The sequence below is a fragment of the Mastigoproctus giganteus genome, chromosome 7 (assembly GCF_048544385.1).
Source record: "Mastigoproctus giganteus isolate SK-2022 chromosome 7, ASM4854438v1, whole genome shotgun sequence".
Taxonomy (NCBI): Eukaryota; Metazoa; Arthropoda; class Arachnida; order Uropygi; family Thelyphonidae; genus Mastigoproctus; species Mastigoproctus giganteus.
The window spans coordinates 71669013-71692498 of NC_143581.1; the positions used below are offsets into that span (position 1 = coordinate 71669013).

At 38.4% G+C, this 23486-nt stretch overlaps 1 protein-coding gene across 5 annotated transcripts in view; it reads left to right on the top strand.

Annotated features, from left to right (window-relative positions):
• Positions 1-23486, top strand: part of LOC150082988 (uncharacterized) — a 1785507-nt gene that overhangs the window by 1106357 nt on the left and 655664 nt on the right. For all 5 annotated transcript variants that reach the window (XM_090377722.1, XM_090377724.1, XM_090377725.1 and 2 more), the window contains one exon: positions 5626-5760. In XM_090377722.1, the coding sequence (XP_090233848.1) occupies positions 5626-5760 (135 nt within the window). The remainder of the gene's footprint in view (positions 1-5625; positions 5761-23486) is intronic.

The window sequence follows — 23486 nt, forward strand, 5'->3', positions numbered from 1 at the left end:
AAAATTCCTGTATATCGTTGACAAGACACCATGAGTTACCCTTTCAGCTCGTCTGCACTGCTCAGAAAACTTAATATCTGCCTGTACAATTACCCCCAGGTCCTTTTCATTCTCTACTACTGTCAGTGTAGTACCACAGAGTTGATATCTTACTCTGGGGTTACTGTTTCCCATATGTAGTACTTTACATTTGTCAATGTTAAACTTCATTTGCCACCTCTCAGCCCATCTGCTCAACCTTTCCAGATCCTGTTGCAGCAGCATAGCATCAGTAGTGTCCTTAACAACCCTGCCAACCTTTGTATCATCTGGAAACTTGGACATTAAGCTTGATATACCATCATCAATATCATTTATAAATACAGAAAACAATAATGGACCCAATACTGAACCCTGAGCGACTCCACTAATAACATTAGTCAACGATGAGCAGTGTCCATTGATTACCACTCTCTGTCTTCTCCCCCCTCAACCATCCTTTACCCATAGCAGCAATTTGCCTCCAATGCCACACTGCTACAATTTGTGCAGCAGTCTTCCATGTGCAACAGTATCAAAAGCCTTCCTAAGATACAAATATATAATATCAAAGTTATTCCCTGCATCCAGTTCTTTTGTGACTGCATCATAGTAATCAATCAAATTGGTCAGGCAAGACTTTCCCTTAACAAACCCATGCTGTGTTTCAGCTATAATTGATGTCTTGTCTAGATGATCCTGCAGTGCTTCTTTAACCAGTGCCTCCATTAATTTTCCTGGAACAGAAGTTAAACTCACAGGTCTATAATTACTTGTCAGCCTTTGATCCTCCTTTGTGAATTGGGGTCATATTTGCACCTCTCCAGTCTATGGGTACCTCCCCTGAGGCCAAAGAAGCTCTCATAATTATGACTAAGGGTTTGCTTACTTCCTTTGCTACCTCCTTTAATAGAAGTGGATAGATCCCATCAACCCTGGGTGCCTTTTTTATGTTTATCCTCAACAAATTCTCCTACACTTTCCTCTCAGTTATTACAAATAATCTAGCTCACTTCCAGAGTTTACTTCACTTCTGGCACACCCCTTCCTGAATAACTCCTCATGTGTGAATGTAGATGCAAAATACTTGTTTAGTTTGTTAGCCACCTGAGCAGGATCATCAACAGCTGAACCATAGAATATCCATTGGACCAATCTGATTCATGCCCTTCCTTCTAGAGTTTACATAGGTAAAGAACTGTTTTCTGTTTTTCTTTGCATCCTTTGCCAAGGATTTCTCATAATCTGCCTTTGCCTGCCTAATCTCCTTTGTGATTTGGTTACAGACAGCTTATATCTATCATAGGCTTCCATGTCACCCATTAATTTATATGTATCCCATGCATTTTTCTTCTCTGCCATATGTCTCATTAGTTCATCTGACATCCATTTAGGCTTAAACCTTGAACAATATTTCTTAGTTGGTATGTTAACCCTAGCAGCTTTCAGGATAAATTCTTTGAATGCTTCCCATTTTGAATTGGTAACATCATCAGTTGGTCCCACTGTATAGAATTTAAATACTGTCTCAGACCATCGTAGTCGCCTTTACAAAAGCAAAAACCCTAAATTTACCCCTGATGGTAGTTACCTGTTTGAGTAAATCCCACTTCAGCACACTGTGATCACTGCCAACTAGTGGTTCCTTTATCTGCAGATTTTTAATGCATGAAGAATCACTACTGATAATCAGATCAAGAGTATTACTCCCACTAGTTGCCTCCCAGACATGCTGATGTAGAAAACAATCATGCAATAAATCCACAAAAGCCTTGCTAGTGTGTGAATGACCAGCCCCCAAATTCCAGTCAATATCTGGGAAATTAAAATCTCCCATTATAAGACTCTCTGATTTACTGGCCCACTCTATTTCCCAAGACTTCAGTTATAGCTCGGACACAGTATGGTTTTGTTAAGGGGAAGTCTTGCCTAACCAATTTGATTGGATACTGTGATGCAGTCACAAAAGAACTGGATGCAGGGAATAACTTTGATATTATATACTTTGATCTTAGAAAGGCTTTTGATACTGTTGCACATGGAAGACTGCTGCACAAGTTGGAGCAGTGTTGCATTGGAGGCAAATTGCTGCTATGAATAAAGGGGTGATTGAGGGGGAGACAACAGAGAGTGGTAATCAATGGACACTGCTCATTATGGACTAATGTTATTAGTGGAGTCCCTTAGGGTTCAGTGTTGGGTCCATTATTGTTTTCTGTATTTATAAATGATACTGATGATGGTATATCAAGCTTAATGTCCAAGTTTGCAGACGATACGAAGGTTGGCAGGGTTGTCAAGGACACTACTGACACTATGCTGCTGCAACAGTATCTGGAAAGGTTGAGCAGATGGGCTGAGAGGTGGCAAATGAAGTTTAACATTGACAAATGTAAAGTACTATATATGGGATACAGCAACCCCAGAGCAACGTATCAACTCTGTGGTACTACACTGACAGTGGTAGAGAATGATAGGACCTTGGGGGTAGTTGTGCAGGCAGATATGAAGTTCTCTGAGCAGTGCAGATGGGCTGCAAGGGTAGCTCTTGGTGTATTGTCAATGATATATAGGAATTTTTCTAGCAGGGATAAGGAGGTGATTATTCCCTTGTATAAGGCAGTGGTCAGGCCACACCTAGAGTACTGTATACATGTCTGGAGGCCTTATTTCAAGAAGGGTGTAGAGCTGCTGGAACAAGTACAGAGAAGGGCAACAAGATTAGTGAATGGAACAAAGGGGTGCTCTTATGAAGAAAGGCTTAAGTTTTGCAAATTACAGTGTCTGGAGACTAGGCACCCAGTTCTGCATTCCTTATATCTGTGTGACTCCATGTCTCTGATATCCCAACAATATCCGCCTTTGATGCTTTGAGCAATACCTCAAATTCATCAAATTTATTTACCAAACTCCTAGCATTTGTGTACATGCAAGTATACATGCACCTGTTCCTATTCTTAGCTACCCTAACACAACCCATATGTTTACTTGTACTGCAACGACTCCCAGCAGTCTCTGAAATATCCTGCATCTTGTTTTTTTTACTTTTGTAATGAACTGGAAGATTGTTAATTTTCATATTTTTAAAGCTCTCGGCTTCGCTGATTTACCGATCGCCATCAAAGGTAGCTTGTGATTTCCTGAAGCATTACTACAAGCTATCAACGTCACTCGTGTCTTATTAATTTTAAAACCTTGTGGCACGTATTTTTTGTTGAGAGGCTAGACTTTTTGTGGGCAAAGCCTTAAAATTTAAACTTGTCTCATCAGCGTTATATATCTGCTGAGGTGAATAATGTGATACCAAATCAGCGAACTCACCCAAATATTTCTCTGCTGCAGCATGATCAGCTGATAATTGCTCCCCGGTGATCGTTAGCTGGCGAATCCCATGGCACTTCTTCCAGCGATCAAACCAGCCGGTATTTGCACCAAATGATTCATCACCTTTCATTAGTTTATTGAGACAAATGGCCTTTTCTCTAACAAGAGGTTCACTTAGGGGTGTTCCCCTTTCTCTTTCCTGAGTGAACCACGTGAATAAGGCTTCATCAAGCTTGTCAAACTTTGAGGGCCTTACTATTTGTCGATTTTCAACTGATTTTTCTGAAGTAGAGGTACAAAACTGCTTGGTTATTTTTCCAGTCAGTTATTGTGGCCTTACCCACTCCAAACTCTATTGCCAATTTCGTTGCACTTTCACCCTTGTCCAGCCTTTTCAAAACTTCCAGCTTATCTTTCCACGTTCACATTGTGTGTTTCCGTTTCATGGCCATTGTGGTAGCAGACTGAACTAAATTAAACTACAATAATGTAGAGTGAAGATTTAAACATTCACGTTTAATGCACAATGTCGCAAACCCTCCCCCTCCACGCTATGACAATCAGTCATAGCGTGGAGGGGGAGGGTTTGCTTCCAGTGTGTCACGCTCATGTACAAACGCTAGTAGGCCTACTATACTTTCATTCCTTAATAAACCAGAACTGTTTTACTGCTTGCTTCTGCATTATTGGTTATTCAGCTAATCCGAAATTCTGCTAATCCGAACAGGGCTCGGTCCCAATTAGTTCGGACTAGCGGGGCTCTAGTGTATAGTGCTCGCATATATTATAAGGTGCAAAATATTGCTCGCTTAAAGCAAAAGGTTAAGAACCCGTGCACTAGAGTAACGTACCAACTGTTCCTGGATATCATTGACAAGACCTCATGAGCTGCTATGGCAGCCTGGCCTCATTTTAGGAAAACAATATCTGATAGCACAATTACCCCCAAATCGTTTTTTATTCTCCACTACCCTGAGTGTAGTACCATGCAGTTGGTACGCTACTCTGGGGGTTGGTTTTTTTTTTGTTTTTTCCCCATATGCAGTACTTTGTTTTTTTCAATGTTAAACTTCAGTTGCCACCTCTCAGTCCACTGACCAACTTTTCTAGATCCTATTGCAGCCGCATACCATCATTTTATAATTTTCAATTTTTTTAAATTAAAATGCAAATCAGTAGTTGTGTTTTTATTAATTTTTCTTGTTTTTTAGCAGGTTTTAAAAAATAAAGACATTTTTCATTAAAATTTTTTGTTAACATTTAAAATTTTTTTTTTTTTTTATTATTGAACAGTTATGTTTATTTTAACATACATATTTTGTTGAAAAAGGAAAGGCCATGAACACATTTTCTTAAATATTTTTTATTAATACACCATCTTTATATTATTATAATAGCAACTTTTAATCTTTAAGTAAGAAATTTTATTGAAAAAAAAACCTGATAATTAGATAATTTTATATAAAACTGATAATTTAGATAATTTTATTGAAAAAAAAAATGGTCCCTATTTCTCGCTGAGATTGAAATTCATTTACTGAGATGTTATTTTTTTGGCTCCAATTAATCACAGTAAATGGCTACCCACTCTACTATAAAAACTGAAGCATGGCCAATTTTATTTAATTATTGGGATTGTTTGTATTTGTTTATCAATTTATCCTTGCATGCCAATAAACTAATTAAATAGTTCATATATTCATATTTTTTTATAGAATATTACTACACAGTATGAACCAGAGCTATAATGCTCAGTATGTTCTACATTGATATCAATATTTGTAAAATAATAAGAGTTTACCTCAATATAGTATGTAGAACACTTCCGTATGATACTCTCCAGAAATTAAAATGAAAAAATTGAAAAACTTTCATTAGAGTAACAAATAATTTAAAAAATAATTAAAACTCAATTTAACACAATTAAAAATCTATTTAACGCAATTAAAAAAATAAGAAAATTAATTAAAAGAATTCAACGAAAAAATTGCAAAATGATTTTCCTTCCTTAGGAAGGAAAAATGTTTTGCAATTTTTTCGTTAAAATTCTTTTAATTAATTTTCCTATTTTTCATTGCATACTATATTGAGGTAAACTTCTCTTATTATTTTACAAATAAGAATATTACTACTTAATTCTAATAATTAAGCGATTTAGATAAAATAGAAGAATAATGCTGTTTCAGCAGCAGTAGCAACTTTCTGACTCTATGAAAATACTGTATCTTTCTATTTTTAAATAATACATCTAGTGCTTAATTTAAATGTTATTTTTTCCCCCAGCACCTAGAGCACTGAAGGCAGGAGGTGAGATATTATGTGGTAAGCCCCTCAAAGCACTTCAAGATCAGTTTCAGCTGTTTAAATTTTCATACAGCGAACCAAAACTAGATGAACAAGAAATGGAAGAGCTTCCAAGTAGGTGTATAGATAAGTTCTTTTTAGCTTGCTTAGGAAGATAATTTTTATTTTTAAACTGTTAATCAATTTAATTTTATAAATTAATTTATAGGTAAGATTATGTTCACTTATTCACTTTACTCACAAAACCTATCTCCATTAAAGGTATCACTAGCTGGCACTGATAATAACACTGGTCAACAAAATTTCAATTTTTTTTTTGTATTTTTTCTGTATTGTTTTGCATGTCTGGAGTGGAGAAATCAGCATTAAAATAATTAATTTGCTCAAGTTTTGAAATTAGCTGCTGTCTTATATTCTGTGAAATATGCTACATAGGCCTAAAATGAGATAAAGAACATCCACCATATTGTTTTAATATATCTTATATTGAAAAAAATGTTATACAGTTGTGCCCCCGTATCTGCTGATTTGGTATCCGCTGATTCAGTTACCACGGAAAAAAAATGAAAAAACTTAACACATACTACTCGCGTATCCAATACGATGCTTCCCTTTATTTTTTATTATGTCGTTTTTAAATCGAATAGCTTCCCTTTATTTTTTACGATGTCATTTTTAAATCGAATAGCTTCCCTTTATTTTTTACGATGTCGTTTTTAAATCGAATAGCTTCCCTTTATTTTTTACGATGTCACGTATGGTTTGGTCACCAACATTGTATTGGTTCCTTAGAGATTTAACAGATGCACCATTTTCAAACTTTTGAATAATTTCAAGTTTTTGTTTAATTTGAAAGCACAACTCTTATGTTTGCCCATCATTTTCGTGATTTCTAAACAAAAAAAAAAAAAAAAATTCCAACATCCCTGACAAATAACGAAACAAAATTTGTCCTTTTTCAGTGTGTCGGAACACAACAGTCGATGCAATGCACTGTATATTATTTGGTTTTTAGGAGCATTAGCAACTAAGGCCATATTGCTCCGGAATATGCGGTGGTCATTCCCTGACCTTTCTGCATCCTCCGTATTTGGTGGTGATGGGCTCGAACCCCGGTCTAATCAAGAAGCGTGTGCTACGCACTACTGCTCCTTCCCACCTGGCTACGGAGGCACCTGCAATGCACTAAATCAAACTAAACATTTGGTCTTTTTTTTTTTTGTTTTTTTTTGTTTTGAGCAGTAGGTGTGAAGACAATGGGGGTTGCAAGATAATAGGTAACTAATCTCCCAATGATGACTTATACCCCCATGGGCTCACCTCTAGTGAGTATGGGCTTGGCAAACCCAGGGTCCTGAGCTGGATATCATCATTCTTCGCTTTCTTGGTGATTCCCTTCTACTTCTCTCTCTCTCTCTCTCTCTCTCTCTCTCTCTCTCAGTGTAGGATAACTTGGGAATTTTTTTTTTTTTGCTGGTGCAGCATAAGTCTCAGGCTTCCTTGCACCATATGACTACTACTACTAATAATAATAATGCTGGTTCTTGTCGCTTATTTACAACTTGAAAAATATCTGTTTATACCTATTCTAGTTATTACTTGAATTTTATGATTTCTGGTTGATTTTTTTTTTTTTTTTTAATTTGGAGTCTTCAAGTGTCCCGGTTAATCCAATCCCAGTAAATCGAGAGTCTGCTGTACTTTATTATTACATTTAATGTTGGTGATGTCTTACTGCGTGTTTAATTTATCAATTAAATTTTATTATACATATGTATGTGTGTACAAGAAAATCACGTTATATATGGGGTCAGCAGGTATTCGCTTATATCCGCGGTTTCAGCCATCCATGGTAGGTCTTGGAATGTATCTCCCCTGTGGATACAGGGGTCTTACTGTATTTTCAAAAAAACTTTACAAAACAGTTTAAATAATAAGAATTGATACATTTTTAGTTGTTGAAAAAAATATTTAACCACATTGATCAGCAAAATACATAAAATCACTTGATTCACATTTTATGCTTCTTATTTGCCTGTCATTTGTACTCCACATCTGGAGTATCTCTTGTCTCAGTCCAGCAGTAGTCATCTAGTATTGCAAAGTTCCATTTGCCTTGGTATCACTTCTCAATCATTTTTCCTGATAGAATCTCTCACCATGCTCATCATTTAATGCACCACATTTGTCTGGGGAAAAATCGAAATTGAAGAAAAGAAAGTGTATTTTTAATGATGTGTTGCAGCCTAATTTATAGCATGATGACAGAAGGTTTCTCACAAGCTGTTTATAGTTATCTGCTTTGTTGTTTCCCAGAAAGTTCGATACAATGTTATATCCCGAACTAGATAGCGTTAGTATAGTATATAATATAATATTGTCAATTAATGAGCAAAATCCATTAATTTTGTTAAACTTCATTGTCATTTAAATTGTACTTTTAACTAAATACATATAACCACTTAGATTACAAATGTAACGTAATTAATTGATACATAACTTGATACGGAAGTTATATAAACGGAACTCGTAGATAATACTTGATACTTAAAAATATATATAGCGTTATAACTGTGTTGGGATACAAGTTTAGAGTTATAACTTTGTACAGAAATTGAAATTTTATTGAAATTAAATCGAATTCATGACTCAGACCAGAGCGGCAAAGCAAAAGGCTCAAGCTAATGGGAGTGCTGTGGCTCAGGGTAGAACTGGGGGGGGGGTGCATTTGAAAAGGCTGTGATTCAGAGGGCAGTTGCCCTCTGAATCACAGCCTTTTCAAATGCACTGCTTGCATGAAATTTGTGGAGCAATCGGGTACGGAACATGATATTGCCATGGGGGGATGTCTTTGTGTTTGTGCGATGCAAGGAGTGTAACGAAATCAGGCGACAACTCAGCATTGTTATGGGCCTATATGAGAGCTTGAAAGACAGGGTGGATGCCCTCAAAGGATCTAAATTGAGGGGCCCATCAAGTTCTCAGCTGCCCACATCAATGCCAGAGCTTGCACTTGGTCATCATGCAACACACCGGCAACCCTCAAGGCAGAATGCACTGGTCTCACAGGAACTAGTAGTTGTGGTGACTCTATTGTCAGAGAAATGGGGAACATGCTTTGTAAAAAGGATAGGTGGAACAGGACCAGGGTATGTCTGCCAGGGGCAAAGGTTGATGACGTAGAGCGGATATAATCTTTCAAGGACACAAAAGGTGATATAGTTGTACACGTTGGCATAATGATATTAAGAGTAGGAGACCAGCAGAATTACTTAACAAGTACAGGTCACTGTTGAAAAAAAGCCGTGAATTAGGGTTGAATTTGAAAGTGTCTGCAATTCTACCGAGACACGATAGTAGGGAGTATATGATGAGAGCCTTATCGATCAATTCAGCCCTGGAAAGATTGTGCAAGGCTCAAGGGGTAGAATTTTTTTCAGCTTGGTCTGTACTTGTTAACAGGAGAGATTGCTTCTACAGGGATGGGATACACTTAAATAGAAAGGGTGCAAGAATATTTTCTGATACTATCTAGGCAGTGTTAGGTGGGATGGAAAACTGCTAGCTTGAGGGGGATACAAGGGACTAATAGATTAAGAGTAGCCACTGGCAGAGATGAAAGTGATTCTTGCACTGCTTCTATTGGAATGAGCAGAAGCCTGGAAAACAAGATGCAGAATATTTCAGAGACTGCTGGGAGTCATTGCGGTACAAGTAAACACATGGGTTGTGTTAGGGTAGCAAAGAATAGGAACAGGTGCATGTATACTTGTGTGTACACGAGTTTGGTAAATAAATTTGATGAATTTGAGGTATTGCTCAAAGCATGAAAGTCGGATATTGTTGGGATATCAGAGACTTGGTGTCAAACAGATATAAGGAATGCAGAACTGAAATTTGGGGAGTACAACGTCTACAGAAAGGATAGACAGGATAGGAAGGGAGGAGGGGTTATGCTATTAGTTAAGAAACACATAAAATCCAAGGAAGTGAAGCCAGTCGACATCGCTGGACAGTGCAGTGTTGAGTCAGTTTGGTATGACATAAGCATTGGCAGATCAAAATTGAGAGTATGAGTGTGGTTTATTCCTAATGACTCTGATGAGTATAATAAGAAATTGTACAGGGAAATAGAGTGGGCCAGTAAATCTGAGAGTCTTATAATGGGGGATTTTAATTTCCCAGATATTGATTGGAATTTGTGGGTTAGTCAGTCACACACTAGCAAGGCTTTTGTGGATTTATTGCATGATTGTTTTCTACATCAGCATGTCTGGGAGGCAACTAGTGGGAGTAATACTCTTGATCTGATTATCAGTAGTGATTCTTCATACATTAAAAATCTGCAGATAAGGGAACCACTAGTTGGCAGTGATCACAGTGTGCTGAAGTGGGATTTACTCAAAGAGGTAACTACCATTAGGGGTAAAGGGAAGGGTTTTTGCTTTTGTAAAGGTGACTACAATGGTCTTAGACAGTATTTAAATTCTATACAGTGGGACCAACTGATGATGTTACCAACAGTAAATTCAAAATGGGAAGCATTCAAAGAATTTATCCTGAAAGCTGCTACGCTTTACATACCAACTAAGAAATATTGTTCAAGGTTTAGGCCTAAATGGATGTCAGATGAACTAATGAGACATATGGCAGAGAAGAAAAATGCATGGGATACGTATAAATTAATGGGTGACATGGAAGCCTATGATAGATATAAGTTGATCTGTAACCAAGTTACAAAGGAGGTTAGGCAGGCGAAGGCAGATTACGAGAAATTTTTGGCAAGGGATGCAAAGAAAAACAGCAAAGAGTTCTTTACTTATGTAAACTCTGGAAGGAAGGGGATGAATCAGATTGGTCCATTTGATATCGATGGTTCAACTGTTGATGATCCTGCTCAGGTAGCTAACAAACTAAATGAATATTTTGCATCGACATTCACACACGAGGAGTTATTCAGCGAGGAGAATGCCAGAGGAGTATTCAACTCTGGCAGTAAGCTAGATAATCTTCTAATAACTGAGAGTAAAGTGGAGGAGAAATGGTTGAAGATAAACACAAGAAAGGCACCTGGGGTGGGATCTATCCAGTTATATTAAAGGAGGCAGCAAACCCTTAGCCATAATTATGAGAGCTTCCTTGGACTCAGGGGAGGTACCCATAGACTGGAGATGAGCAAATGTGACTCCAATTCACAAAGGAGGATCAAAGGAAAGGCTGACACAAGTAATTAGTAACAAGTAAACAGACACAAGTAACAAGTAAACAGACTTCCATCCCTTGTCGTGGAAGTTGATAGCCTAAATAAGTTTAAGGCTCAGCTGGACAGGTATTTCGAACGAACAGAGGGGTGAAGTGGAAGTGGTTATTTTTATTTATTTATGTTACTTTTTTTTTTTTTTTTTTTTTTTTTTGGCTGATGCTGCATAAGCTTGCTTTCTTGCATCAAATGCCTCTACTAATGCTAATGCTAAAATGCTAATGCTAATTATAGACCTGTAAGTTTAACTTTGGATCCATGAAAATTAATTTGATTGATTACCAATTTGATTGGATACTATGATGCAGTCACAAAAGAACTGGATGCAGGGAATAACTTTGATATTATATACTTGGATTTTAGAAAGGCTTTTGATACTGTTGCACATGGAAGACTGCTGCACAAATTGGAGCAGTGTTGCATTGGAGGCAAATTGCTGCTATGGATAAAGGGGTGGTTGAGGGGGAAAAGACAGAGAGTTGTAATCAATCGACACTGCTCATCGTGGACTAATGTTATTAGTGGAGTCCTTCAGGGTTCAGTGTTATGTCCATTATTGTTTTCTGTATTTATAAATAATATTGATGATGGTATATCAAGCTTAATGTCCAAGTTTGCAGATGATACAAAGTTTGGCATGGTTGTTAAGAACACTACTGATGCTATGCTGCTGCAACAGGATCTGGAAAGGTTTAGCAGATGGGCTGAGAGGTGGCAAATGAAGTTTAACATTGACAAATGTAAAGTACTACTTATGGGAAACAGCAACCCCTGAGCAACGTATCAACTCTGTGGTACTACACTGACAATGGTAGAGAATGAAAATGACTTGGGGGTAATTATGCAGGCAGATATGAAGTTCTCTGACCAGTGCAGACGGGCTGCAAGAGTAGCTCATGGTGTCTTATTAATGATATACAGGAATTTTTCTAGCAGGGATAAGGAGGTGATTATTCCCTTGTATAAGGCAATGGTCAGGCCACACCTTGAGTACTGTATACAGGTCTGGAGGCCTCATTTCAAGAAAGATGTAGAGCTGCTGGAATGAGTACAGAGAAGTGCAATAAGATTAGTGAATGGAACAAAGTGTTGCTCTTAAGAAGAATGGCTTAAATTTTGCAAATTACAGTATCTGGAGACTAGGCACCAGCGAGGTTATCTGATGGAGGTGTATAAAGCCTTGAATGGTTTGAGCATGCTCAGTGCTGATGGGATTCTTCTTCCTCTTGCTCAGTATAATTACCTGAGTGGGCATAAATTCAAATTGAGGAAAGACAGATGTAGGATAGATGTTCGGAAATTTGCCTTTAGCCAGTGGGTAGTTGGTTAGTGGAACAGACTTCCATTCCTTGTTTTGGAAGTTGATAGCCTAAATAAATTTAAGGCTCAGCTAGATAGGTATTTCAAATGAACAGAGGGGTGAAGTGGAAGGTTTTTTTGGTTTTTTTTTTTTTTTTTTGGCTGATGCTGCATAAGCTTGCTTTCTTGCATCATATGCCTTTACTAATGCCAATGCTAAATTTGCTGCTACAAGTTTGAAAGCATCACAGGCCACTTTCTCATCAACATGGATTATCAAAGTGTTCACCCTTGAGAAGGTCCCATATCTGTGGGCCAGTGAACACACCTTCCTTTATTTTCGCTTCAATGAGTCTTGGAAATTTTTCCATGAGATATTTAAAAGCTGATTCATCTTGATCCATGCTCTTAACAAATTGTTTCCTAAGTCCCAATTTTTATAGTTAGTGAAGGTAACAGAATTTTGCTTAGCTCATCTAGTGGACTGTAATGGTCATTTCCAAAGTGAAACTTCTTTAGGTACACTCCATGCAGTTTTCAGATATGAGTAACATGCACTTGTGTATTGAAAAAATGCAACGAAAATGCGACTGTTACCATAAGTAAATGCATTACAGACACCCGGAACAACCAAATATCGTACTAGACTAAATTCTCTGGTTTTCATGTGATCACCAAAGTTAAGCAGCATTAGGCTGGGTTAGTAATCAGGAGGGTGAACACTTAGGAATACTGGGTGTAGTTGCCTTCCTTTCTTTTGTTAACCATTGGAAAATATTCTTCCAATTTTCATTCTTCCAATATTCTTCCAATTTTCATTCTTCCAATATTCTTCCAATTATCATTTAATTTTGTTAATTGGTAAGATAATAAAGTATAAATTTGTGCTTTATATCTTTACTTTCATAGCATGTGGATAATATTCCTCCTACTTTCACTTATTAGAATCACCATTAATAGAATTAAAATTCAATTCGTAAATGTGATCACAATGACCAGTGCTTACTAAATATATAGTGAACGGTATTTTGTTATGGACTGTCCATTGTAAAGTGATTTGATCAAACAGAAAAGTGTACAGTGTATTAGTTGTCTGATGGCACCAGGGGTTTCCCCCATCTCTGCATTGTATACTTTGTTTTTGTTGTTTAAATCTCTGGCCTCCATAGTACTCTGTGGAGGCCAGAGATTTAAAAGTGTATGGGTAGTGGAGTGTCGTGTAGTGTTTTATCTGTACTGTGCTGTTGTATCTCTGACCATTTAGCCGTTGGGCTCTTGATAGGATCCACCGTTGCCCACACTTAGCCACGAGGAGGCAGGCGCCCAGTAGATTGTTATAATACTCTGGCAGGCCCTGCCACCTAATTTCCGAAGAATTCAGTGGCAAGAGCTTAAAAAAAAAAATTGGGGACATTTAAGGTTAAGTTATAGCCAAGAAATTTAGGTCGAATTGAACTTAGAGAATTTTGCATTTTACAATTAGCAATTTAATTAGTGTATTACACTGTTGGTCAAGTTAGAGTGGGGGGGAAGACAAGACTAGTGGAACAGACAGAAGCGTGGGGACAATAGGGAAGGCGACCCCAAAAAAAGGCAGTGGGGACAAATTCCACCAGATGGAAAAGAGGGGTGGTATGGAGAGGAGGGGACACGTACCCATTCCCTCCCTGCACCATGGAAAGAGGGAGTTCAAAGTGAGCCAGGCTAGCGCATCAGGCTCAAGATGCCAAATTGGCAGTGCAAGCAGCAGCAGATCAGCTACATCACACTCGCTGGGAGGATGTCCAGTCTGGTTTAAGAGCATTAGGTTCAGTTTAGAGTGTCAAGAGAGTTGGTCACTCATTGGAAAAATGTCCCATCCATGGAGACAGTCATGCAGTTTCTTGATGTCTGGGTTCTTGATGTCTGGCTGGTGGGTTGGTCTCATCCTTTCTGGTCTTAGACAGGTGGATGTTGTCATTGTTCCAGTGTTAGGGATCTTCTTCTTGTGAAGAGTTCCTGGCAGTATTGTGAAAAGGCCTTGTACTCTCTGTCACTGTCCAACAAGTAGTGCTCCTGGTCTTTTGGATTGAATTAATTCTGGTAATCAGGATGCAATGAAGGTCCTTGTACAAAGACCTTCGTTGCATGCATTAGGTGACTCCAACTCTCCTGCTCTCCGTAGTGGCAGAGGGGATCATCATTAGTTCCAAGAGTTGAGAGCTTGGCTCTGATGGATCCATGTCTTGTAAGCATGAAAGTTGCGTGCACGCCAGAGGAGAACCATGGAGGAGACTTGGGATATACCTTGGTGATTTGTGGGATAAATTTCCTAGTGGTATCTCCTTTACTAGAGTTAGCCCATCTGTCTTGCCAAGTTTTCTGTAGATGGAGGTTAAGGCACTTCTTCTCAGCTGTCAAGTTGTCGATGGGATCAATGGTATATTCCATGAAGGTTACCAATGTGCCTTTTGACACCTCATCGAATCACCTCCAGGTCCAAAGGGAGGGTGCTGACAGTGCGGCAGGCCCAGGTAATAGTAAGGAGAATCGATCTTTGAGTTGTTTCAAGCTTCTTTCTGTTTACTGGTATTTTTTCTCTTGGATACCATATCCCCGAGGCATATGTAATGGCCTGTAAAAATACTGCCTTGTAGAACAGCGAGTGTGTGCAGCTGTTGAGGTCCCAGCCCTGCCTCATAACTCTGGTGACCAAGGCAGTATAGTTTCTTATCTTTGTCTGCAAGTGTTTCAAATGTGGGAGGAATGTAAGTCCTGATTTGAAGATTATTCCTAGATATTTCAATTTGGCAGTGAGATGTATTTTGCACCCATCTATCTTAATTTGATCGTACAGTGAACCAATTGTAAGGGGGGGGTCAACTGTAGTGAACGTTGTAAGGCGTATAGCACACGTACACATATGATGTGTCTGTTGAGTGACAAAAATCATAAAGAAAATGTGACACAAAATGATTCAATCCCCCCCACACACACACACCATTGCACCACTCCATACCAGCACGAGCGATGCATGACCCAATCAATACCCCTTCTGTTTGCATCATGCTATTTCTTTCATTATCCACTATATTTAATAAAAAATTTCAATGGAAAAAAGTTTGTAATTCAACGTGTCGAAGACTAATGGTGAGCATTGTAAGGCATATATGTGCGGTGCAACATCGAAACACTTCCATTGAGCACAAAGGAGAGATCTAAGCCAGCGAAAGAATTTACAGCGTGCGATGGAGTTGAAGAAAGAAGCCGTAGAAGGTCCATCCACATCTTCAGAGCCTTACATCTCCCCAGAAATATTAGAAGTGAATTTGGAAGAAGTCATGGAAGCTGATACTGTAAATGAAAATGATGAAGAGTCCTCAAAGCCCAGTTGTAAACAAAAGTGAAGAAGCCAAAACCAACTGCCAGAAGTACTCCATCAAATCGTTCAATGTGTAATACACAGCCGGAGCAGCAACAGGAATTTAAGAAACACGAAAGCATCCATGCACAGTTTAAACATACATTCCTGGATGATGGTTTCGGTTCAGTCTGTTCCATATGTGATTGGGTTTGGTTCAAGAAGGATGTGAAGATTGTAGCAGCCCGAGATCGCTCTCTTCTTCAACAGCATTTTGAAATGAGGATGTAAGTCAAATGTCAGCCTGTAACAGTTGTTGTGTTGTGTTGCTGTTTCTTGCACCATGCAGCCATTACTAATACTAATACTAATACATAAATAAAAATAAGAATAAAATTTGTTACTGAAATAAGTGAAAATGAAAATAAAATTTTTGTAAACAAAATAAAATTTTTTTTACAAGGGTTAAAAGGGGAGTTTTTTGAAAATAGCTTGTGAACTTTACAGTTGACTATGAAGATGAGAAATTAAAAAATGGAAATGACAACAGAAATTTCTAGAAACATATAACTTATTAGTTTAATCCAAGTAAAAGTAAAGAGATTTGAAATCATAGAAAAAAGCAAGTAGTCTTAAAAGAGAGCAAAAGACTTGAGATAGGCAAAGTTGCAAGCAACAGCTTGCAGAAAAAGTGAAATATAGAGATAAAACTAAACAATAATGGCACCTGGAAATAAATTTTAAACCAGAATCTAGAAATTTCTATTAGAAAACAGGCCTTGGGCATTGGTTTGCATAGCACTATAATATCACTATAATTGGTTTGCATATCACTATAATATAACTTTTCATATCACTATAATATAACTTTTCATATCACAATTGCTTTTGGAGCAAGGTGTCCCTTCATCAGCTACTTAGTGTATGGTGTACTGAGTATATATGCACTGGGAATAAAACAAAAGATGGGCATGATCATAAAATCACAACTCCAGTGCTGGTGATGCAGTATTACACATGCATAGTGTACACTAGGGCTCATTGCACTGTAGAATGGTTGTTGTTATTGTTGTTATTTGGTGTTTTAGGAGCATTAGCAACTAAGGCCATATTGCTCCGGGATATGCGGTGGTCATTCCCTGACCTTTCCGCATCTTCCGTATTTGGTGGTGACGGGCTCGAACCTCGGTCTAATCAAGAAGCGTGTGCTACGCACTGCTGCTCCTTCCCACCTGGCTACGGAGGCGCCTGTAGAATGGTAGACTCCATAGTGGGTTGTATACAAATCCCCTTATTGTGATTCATAGCATGACTAGCTATGTGGAGTGCCTCAAGCTACAAGCGCAGGTGGTAATCACATGAGTAGTCAATGGTTTGAATGTCGCTCCAGGGATCAAGGTTATGTTGCTCGACCCAGTAATGTTTAGAAACAGTAGAGCATTCAAAGTTGGTGGTACATTCAAAATACGAGCAGTACTACCTAAGTACACTTACGTAGTACTACTCGTACTTTGTTTACCCATGCATGGACATTCCAGTTCCATTGGTGATAGGCTCTAAGGTAAGCACAGAACTTTGTAATTGCGGTTATCATCCTGGTGTTTTGGATAAGTGTGAGTTACAAGCTCATGATTCTGTCACCCAATTATGTCCTCCCTGCAATAATAAGTTTATTTCTGTTGCCTACATCACCTCCTATCCGAGCATGTTTGGGCATCTTGGTGGAGTTTTACACTTTTACCATGTACGGTGTGTACAACTCCCTGATAGGAAGTTACATTCTATTATTTCCAGAGTGAAAATACCCATTCCTCTTTTTCTGCAAAGTGGTTCCATTTACCGTATTATGTGTCCTGATTGTGGGATGTGTTATGTTGGTGAGACTACCAGGAGGTTAAAAGATCATGTTTCAGAGCATGAGGTGGCTCTCCATACCACCAAATTTGAACACTGCTATTGCCGAATATTTTCATCATCTCCTGTTATATTCCAGTGCATATATACTCAGTATACCATACACTAACTAGCTGATGATGGGACACCTTGCCCCGAAAGCTATTATTATATTCTTTATTCTTTTTTAATGCTTTTACTATTCTATTTATTTTATTGCTTTTATTATATTTTAATGCTTTTATTATATTTTAATGCTTTTATTTTATATCTGTTTTAGTGCTTTATTTATGTATATATTTTTATTTTATATTTGTATTTTATTTTAATAGAGTCTAATTTAACCAGTTTGTCAGTCATTACAAGAAATTATAGTGTTAGAAATTTCAAAGTATTTCTAAACATGTAAAAGTTTGGAAAGAATAACTTATATTGTAGAGAAATGTGAAGAAGAGGTGGCAGCACAACAAAATAATGCGCTACAATGAGATACAAATATAAAGTTATATGAGAGTGGCACCTAGTGATAATTTTTTTTTTTAAACTAGAAATAACTAAACTCTAACAGAAAAAAAAAAAAAGAAAAAGATCTGGCTAATTTAAAAACAGTTCTTTTAGAACTTTTCCATAAATATAATGATGTTATTAATTGTAACATCCCTTTTTGGAACAACTTGATTGATCTTTGTGTCTTTAATAATTGTTTTTGAAGGTTTTCAGATCTATCAGCAGATCAAGGGATACTCCCATGGGTAGCCCAGCTTCTTGCAAATTTATATCTTTACTGGTCCAAAATTTCTCTTCCTCAAATATCCTTTTATTTAGGTATATTGATGACTTGCTTATATGGGTGTATTGATAACTTCTAGGTTCAAGTGGCAGTGCCTCTGCCAGAACCTGCAAAGCAGGTGTTCTGACAGTGCAGCATGCCTTTGTGATGGTAAGTAGTATAATCTCCTGTAAGGACGCCAGCTTCTTTTTATTTCTGTCTAGAGTAGCTCTGTAATACCATGTGTTTACATCTAAGGCGATAACTGGGAGGAAGATTCTTTTGTATATAAGGACCAGTGTCTTCCTTTTTAATTCCCAGTCAGCACAGCTGATTCTAGAAAATATACCAGCATATTTCCTAACTTTCTTGGCTAAATTCATGAGATGAAGGTAAAAAGTTAGCTTATTGTCAAATATTATACCTAGGGATTTCAATTCTGTAACTAGGGCTATTGATTTATCTACAACTTTAAGCTGTGGATATCTGTTTAAATTGCAATAGAATTGACTTGGTTTTACTGCTAGATATTTTTAACTTATGTATATTTGCCCACTGCTGCAGAGTGTTTACTGTTAGATTGGCATGTTCTTCCAAAACAGCCTTGGTGTTGGCTTTAACGAGCAGAACAAGGTAATCTGCAATGGCAATCTTGTCTATTGGGTCTATTTCCATCTCCAGGAATTCATCCAGCATCAGATTCCAAGGATATCCCCAAGATTGACCTTGGGAGCATCCTTGTGTAACTTTCCTAGTAATGCACTGATATCTGGTTTAAACTCTTGTATTATTTGGTACAGATTGTGTGGTGTCCCATCACACTGCAGAGTGCGAAGTATGCTGCACCACCACAGATCATCAAAGGCTCCTGAAAAGGCTATGGATATTAGCATTAGTAGAGGCATATGATGGAAGCTTATGCAGCATCAGCCAAAAAAAAAAAAAAAACCCTCCCATTTCATCCCTCCATTTGTTCCAAATGCCTGTCCAGTTTAGCCTTAAATTTATTTAGTCTATTAGCTTCCACAACAAAAAATGGAAGCCTGTTCCACCAATCAACTACCTGCTGGCTAAAGGTAAATTTCTGCACATCTATTCTACAACTGTCTTTCCTCAATTTGAAACTGTGCCCCCTCAGGTTCTCATTCTGAGCAAGACAAAGAATCCCATCAGCATTCAGCTTGCTCAAACCATTCAAGGCCTTATACACCTCAATCAGATCAAGTCGCAGGTGCCTACTCTCCAGGCGCTATAATTTGCAGAACTTAAGCCTTTCTTGGTAAGAGCACCCCTTTGTTCCGGTCACCAATCTTGTTGCCCTTTTTTGTACTCGTTCTAGCAACTCTACATCCTTCCTAAAATGAGGCCTCCAGACCTGTACACAGTACTCTAGGTGTGGCCTGACCATTGCATTGTATAACGGGATTATCACCTCCCTGTCCCTGCTAGCAAAATTCTTATATATCATTGACAACACTCCATGACCTGCCCTGGCTGCCCGTCTGCACTGCTCAGCGAACTTGATATTTTGCTGCACAATTACCCCCAGGTCTTTTTCACTTTCCACTTCCCTGAATGTAGTACACCCAGTTGGTATGTTTCTCTTCGGTTATTGCTACCCATATGCAGTACTTTGCATTTGTCAATGTTAAACTCCAGTTGCCACTTCTCAGCCCATTTTCCCAACTTATCTAGATCCAGTTGCAGTAGCATACTGTCATTACTGTCATTAACAATCCTGCCAACCTTTGTATCATCTGCAAACTTTGACATTAAACCTGATATACCTTCATCAACATCAACAATGGGCCCAACACCGAACCCTGGGGAACTCCACAAATAACATTTGTCACGAAGAGCAGTGTCCATTGATTACCACTCTCTGTTGTCTCCCACTCAGCCATCCCTTTATCCATTGGAGCAGCTTACCCTTGATGCCATACCTCTCCAATTTGTACAGCAGTCTTCCATGTGGAACAGTATCAAAAGCTTTCCTGAAATCCAAGTATATGATATCAAAATTATTTTTGGCATTCAGTTCCTTTGTAACCACATCGTAGAAACCAATAAAATTGGTCAGACAAGACCTCCCTTCAACAAACTCATGCTGTGTCTTAACTATTACTGCAGTTTTGTCTAGATGATCCTGCAATGCTTCTTTAACAAGTGATTCCATTATTTTCCCCCGGAACAGAAGTTAAACTAACAGGTCTGTAGTTACTTGTGTCACCTTTTGAACCTCCTTTGTGATTTGGTGATACATCTGCACACCTTCAATCCATGGAGACCTCCCCTGAGTCCAAAGAAGCTCTCATAATTATGGCTAAGGGTTTGCTCACTTCTTTTGCTGCCTCCTTTAATATAACTTGATAGATCCCATCCACCCCAGGTGCCTTCCTTATGTTTAACTTCAACAATTTCTTTTCCACCTTGCTCTCAGTTATTACAATATCATTTAGCTCCCTGTTAGCATTTGATAAACTTCTGGCACTCCCCTCATTGAATAACTCCTCATGTGTGAATGTAGATGCAAAATACTGATTCAGTTTATCCGCTGCCTGAGCAAGATCATCAATAGTCAACCCATCCATGTTAAGTGGTCGAATCTGATTCATCCCTTTCCTTCTAGAGTTTACCTAAGTAAAGAACTCCTTGCTGTTTTTCTTTGTATCCTTTGCCAAAGATTTCTCATAATCTTCCTTCGCCTGCCTAACCTCCTTTGTGACTTGATTCCAGACCAGTTTATATGTGCCATAGGCTTCTGTGTCGCCTGATACTTTATATGCATCCCATACATTCTTCTTCTCCGTCACTAGCCTCATTAATTCAACTGACATCCATTTAGGCCTAAACATTGAACTGTATTTCTTAGTTGGAATGAAAAGCCTAGTAGCCTCCAAAATTAAGTCCCTGAAGGCTTCCCATTTAGAATTCACTGTTGTTAACATCATCAGTTGATCCCACTGTATAGAATTTAAAAACTGTCTGAGACCTCTGTAGTCACCTTTACGAAAGCAAAACCCATTCCCTTTAGCCTTGATGGTAGTTATATCTTTAAATAATTCCCACATCAATACATTGTGATCACTGTCGCCCAGTGGTTCCTTTATCTGCAGATTCTTAATGCATGAAGAATCATTACTGATAATCAGATCAAAAGTATTACTCCCTCTGGTTGCCTCTTGAACATGTTGCTGTAGAAAACAGTCATCCAATAAATCCACAAAAGTCTTGCTAGTTTGCAAGTGACCAATCCACAAGTTCCAGTCAATATCTGGAAAGTTAAAATCTCCCATATTAAAAGACATTCTGATTTACTGGCCCACTCTATTTCTCTGCACAATTGCTCATTATACTCATCAGATTAATTAGGCCTATAACACACACCTACTCTCATTTTTCCTTTCCCAGTGCTTATTTCACACCAAACAGACTCAACAAACAGACTTCCTTAGATTTTATGTGTTTCTTAACTAACATCATAACCCCCTCCTCCCTTCCTATCCGGCCGACCGGGCTAGCCGAGTGGGTAAAGTACCTGCCCGGCAACCCAAAGGTCGCGGGTTCGATTCCCGCCTCGGGCTTGGATCAAAGTACTGCAAAAACCTTGGGAGGTGCAATATGGCCACAGAAGCCGATGCGCCAACAACTACCAAATCAAAAAAAAAAATCCCTTCCTATCCTGTTTATCCTTCCTATACACATTGTACTCCCCAAATGCCAACTCTGCACTGCCTATAGCAGTGTGACACCACAGCTTTGATATCTAAAAAATATCTGCCTTTGATGTCTTGACTAGCACTTCAAGCTCATCAAATTTATTAACTATACTCCTAACATTGGTGTACATGCAAATATACATGCACCTGTTCCTGCTCCTAGCCACCCTAACACAGCCCATGTATTTACTTGTTTCAGTATGACTCCCAGCAGTCCTGGAAATCTCCATTACCTTGCTTTCCAGTCTGCTGCCCATTCTATTAGAAGCAGTGCAAGAATCACTTTTGCCTCTGCCTGCGGCCACTGTTAAACTTTTAATCTGTGTATTTCCACACGCTAGCAGTTTTCCGACCCACCTAAAATTGCCTCAATAGCATCAGCAAATATTCTTGCACCCTTTCTATTTAAGTATATCACATCCCTGTAGAAGCAATCTGTCCTGTCAACAAGTACAGACCAGGCTGAAAAAAATTCTACCTTATATGTCTAGCATATAAGTTTCTTCCACTGCGATTGCTGTCTTGACTGTGTGGTTCATTGTGTTCTCAGTGGAACATCCAGGTTTAAATGCATATTGTCTGTCTGACTGAAGATTTGAATTCAGGTAGTGGGTATACAGCCTGGTCAATAACAGCCTTTTTAATACCTTGCCAAGGACCAGCAGCAAGGCAATGGACCTGTATGATTTCAGGTCTGCTAGAGGATTTTCATTATTTTCTGAATTTTTTAATATTAACCTGTTTGCCTGTTAACACGGGAAATAGGGAAAATTCCCCTTTGCAGACAATTGTTAAATAGTTGTTGGAAATGTTGTGGATGTCTTTTGACTACTTCTTTCACCATTTCTATTTCAATTAAGCTGTTGCTTCGACATTTATTGTTTTTGGTTCTATTTAGTGCTGTGAATAGTTCCTCAAGAACAAAAGGCATTTCAGTCTCAGATTTTGATATTTGTTGTTTTCATTGCATAAATTTGACTATTGTTCCATAAAGGAATTGTCATTTATTGGAAATAGTGCATTAAGAATATTAATGATTGTTTCCTCTAATGTAATAGTAGCTGGCAGGCCTTCAGTGTTTGTGTTATTAACCACATCACCCTTTTGGCAGCTTGTTGGTAACAACATGGTAAACCAAACCATGTTCGTATTACCAGTGGAAACAACAAGCAGTTGTCAGGAGTCCTTATTTTTCTGCCTTATTAGACTTGTCCATTAATTTCTCATGGTTCAACAGGATTCTCTTCTGGCATTTACCTGAGCTGTGGCCAATTTTTTCTGGATCTTTGAAAGTGCTTTCTTGCCTGATGCACCCTTTTCCAGAGTGTAACCAGCACTGGAAACCACCAGGGAACTGTGTTTGGTTTCTGATACAGAAAGGACAGACAAGACACAAGGCCGACCGGGCTAGCCGGGTGGGTAAAGTACCTGATCAACTGTCAGCCCAAAGGGGTCGTGGGTTCGATTCCCGCCTCAGGCTTGGATCAAAGTACTGCAAAAACCTTGGGAGGTGCATTATGGCCACAGAAGCCTATGTGCCAACAACTACCAAAAAAAAAA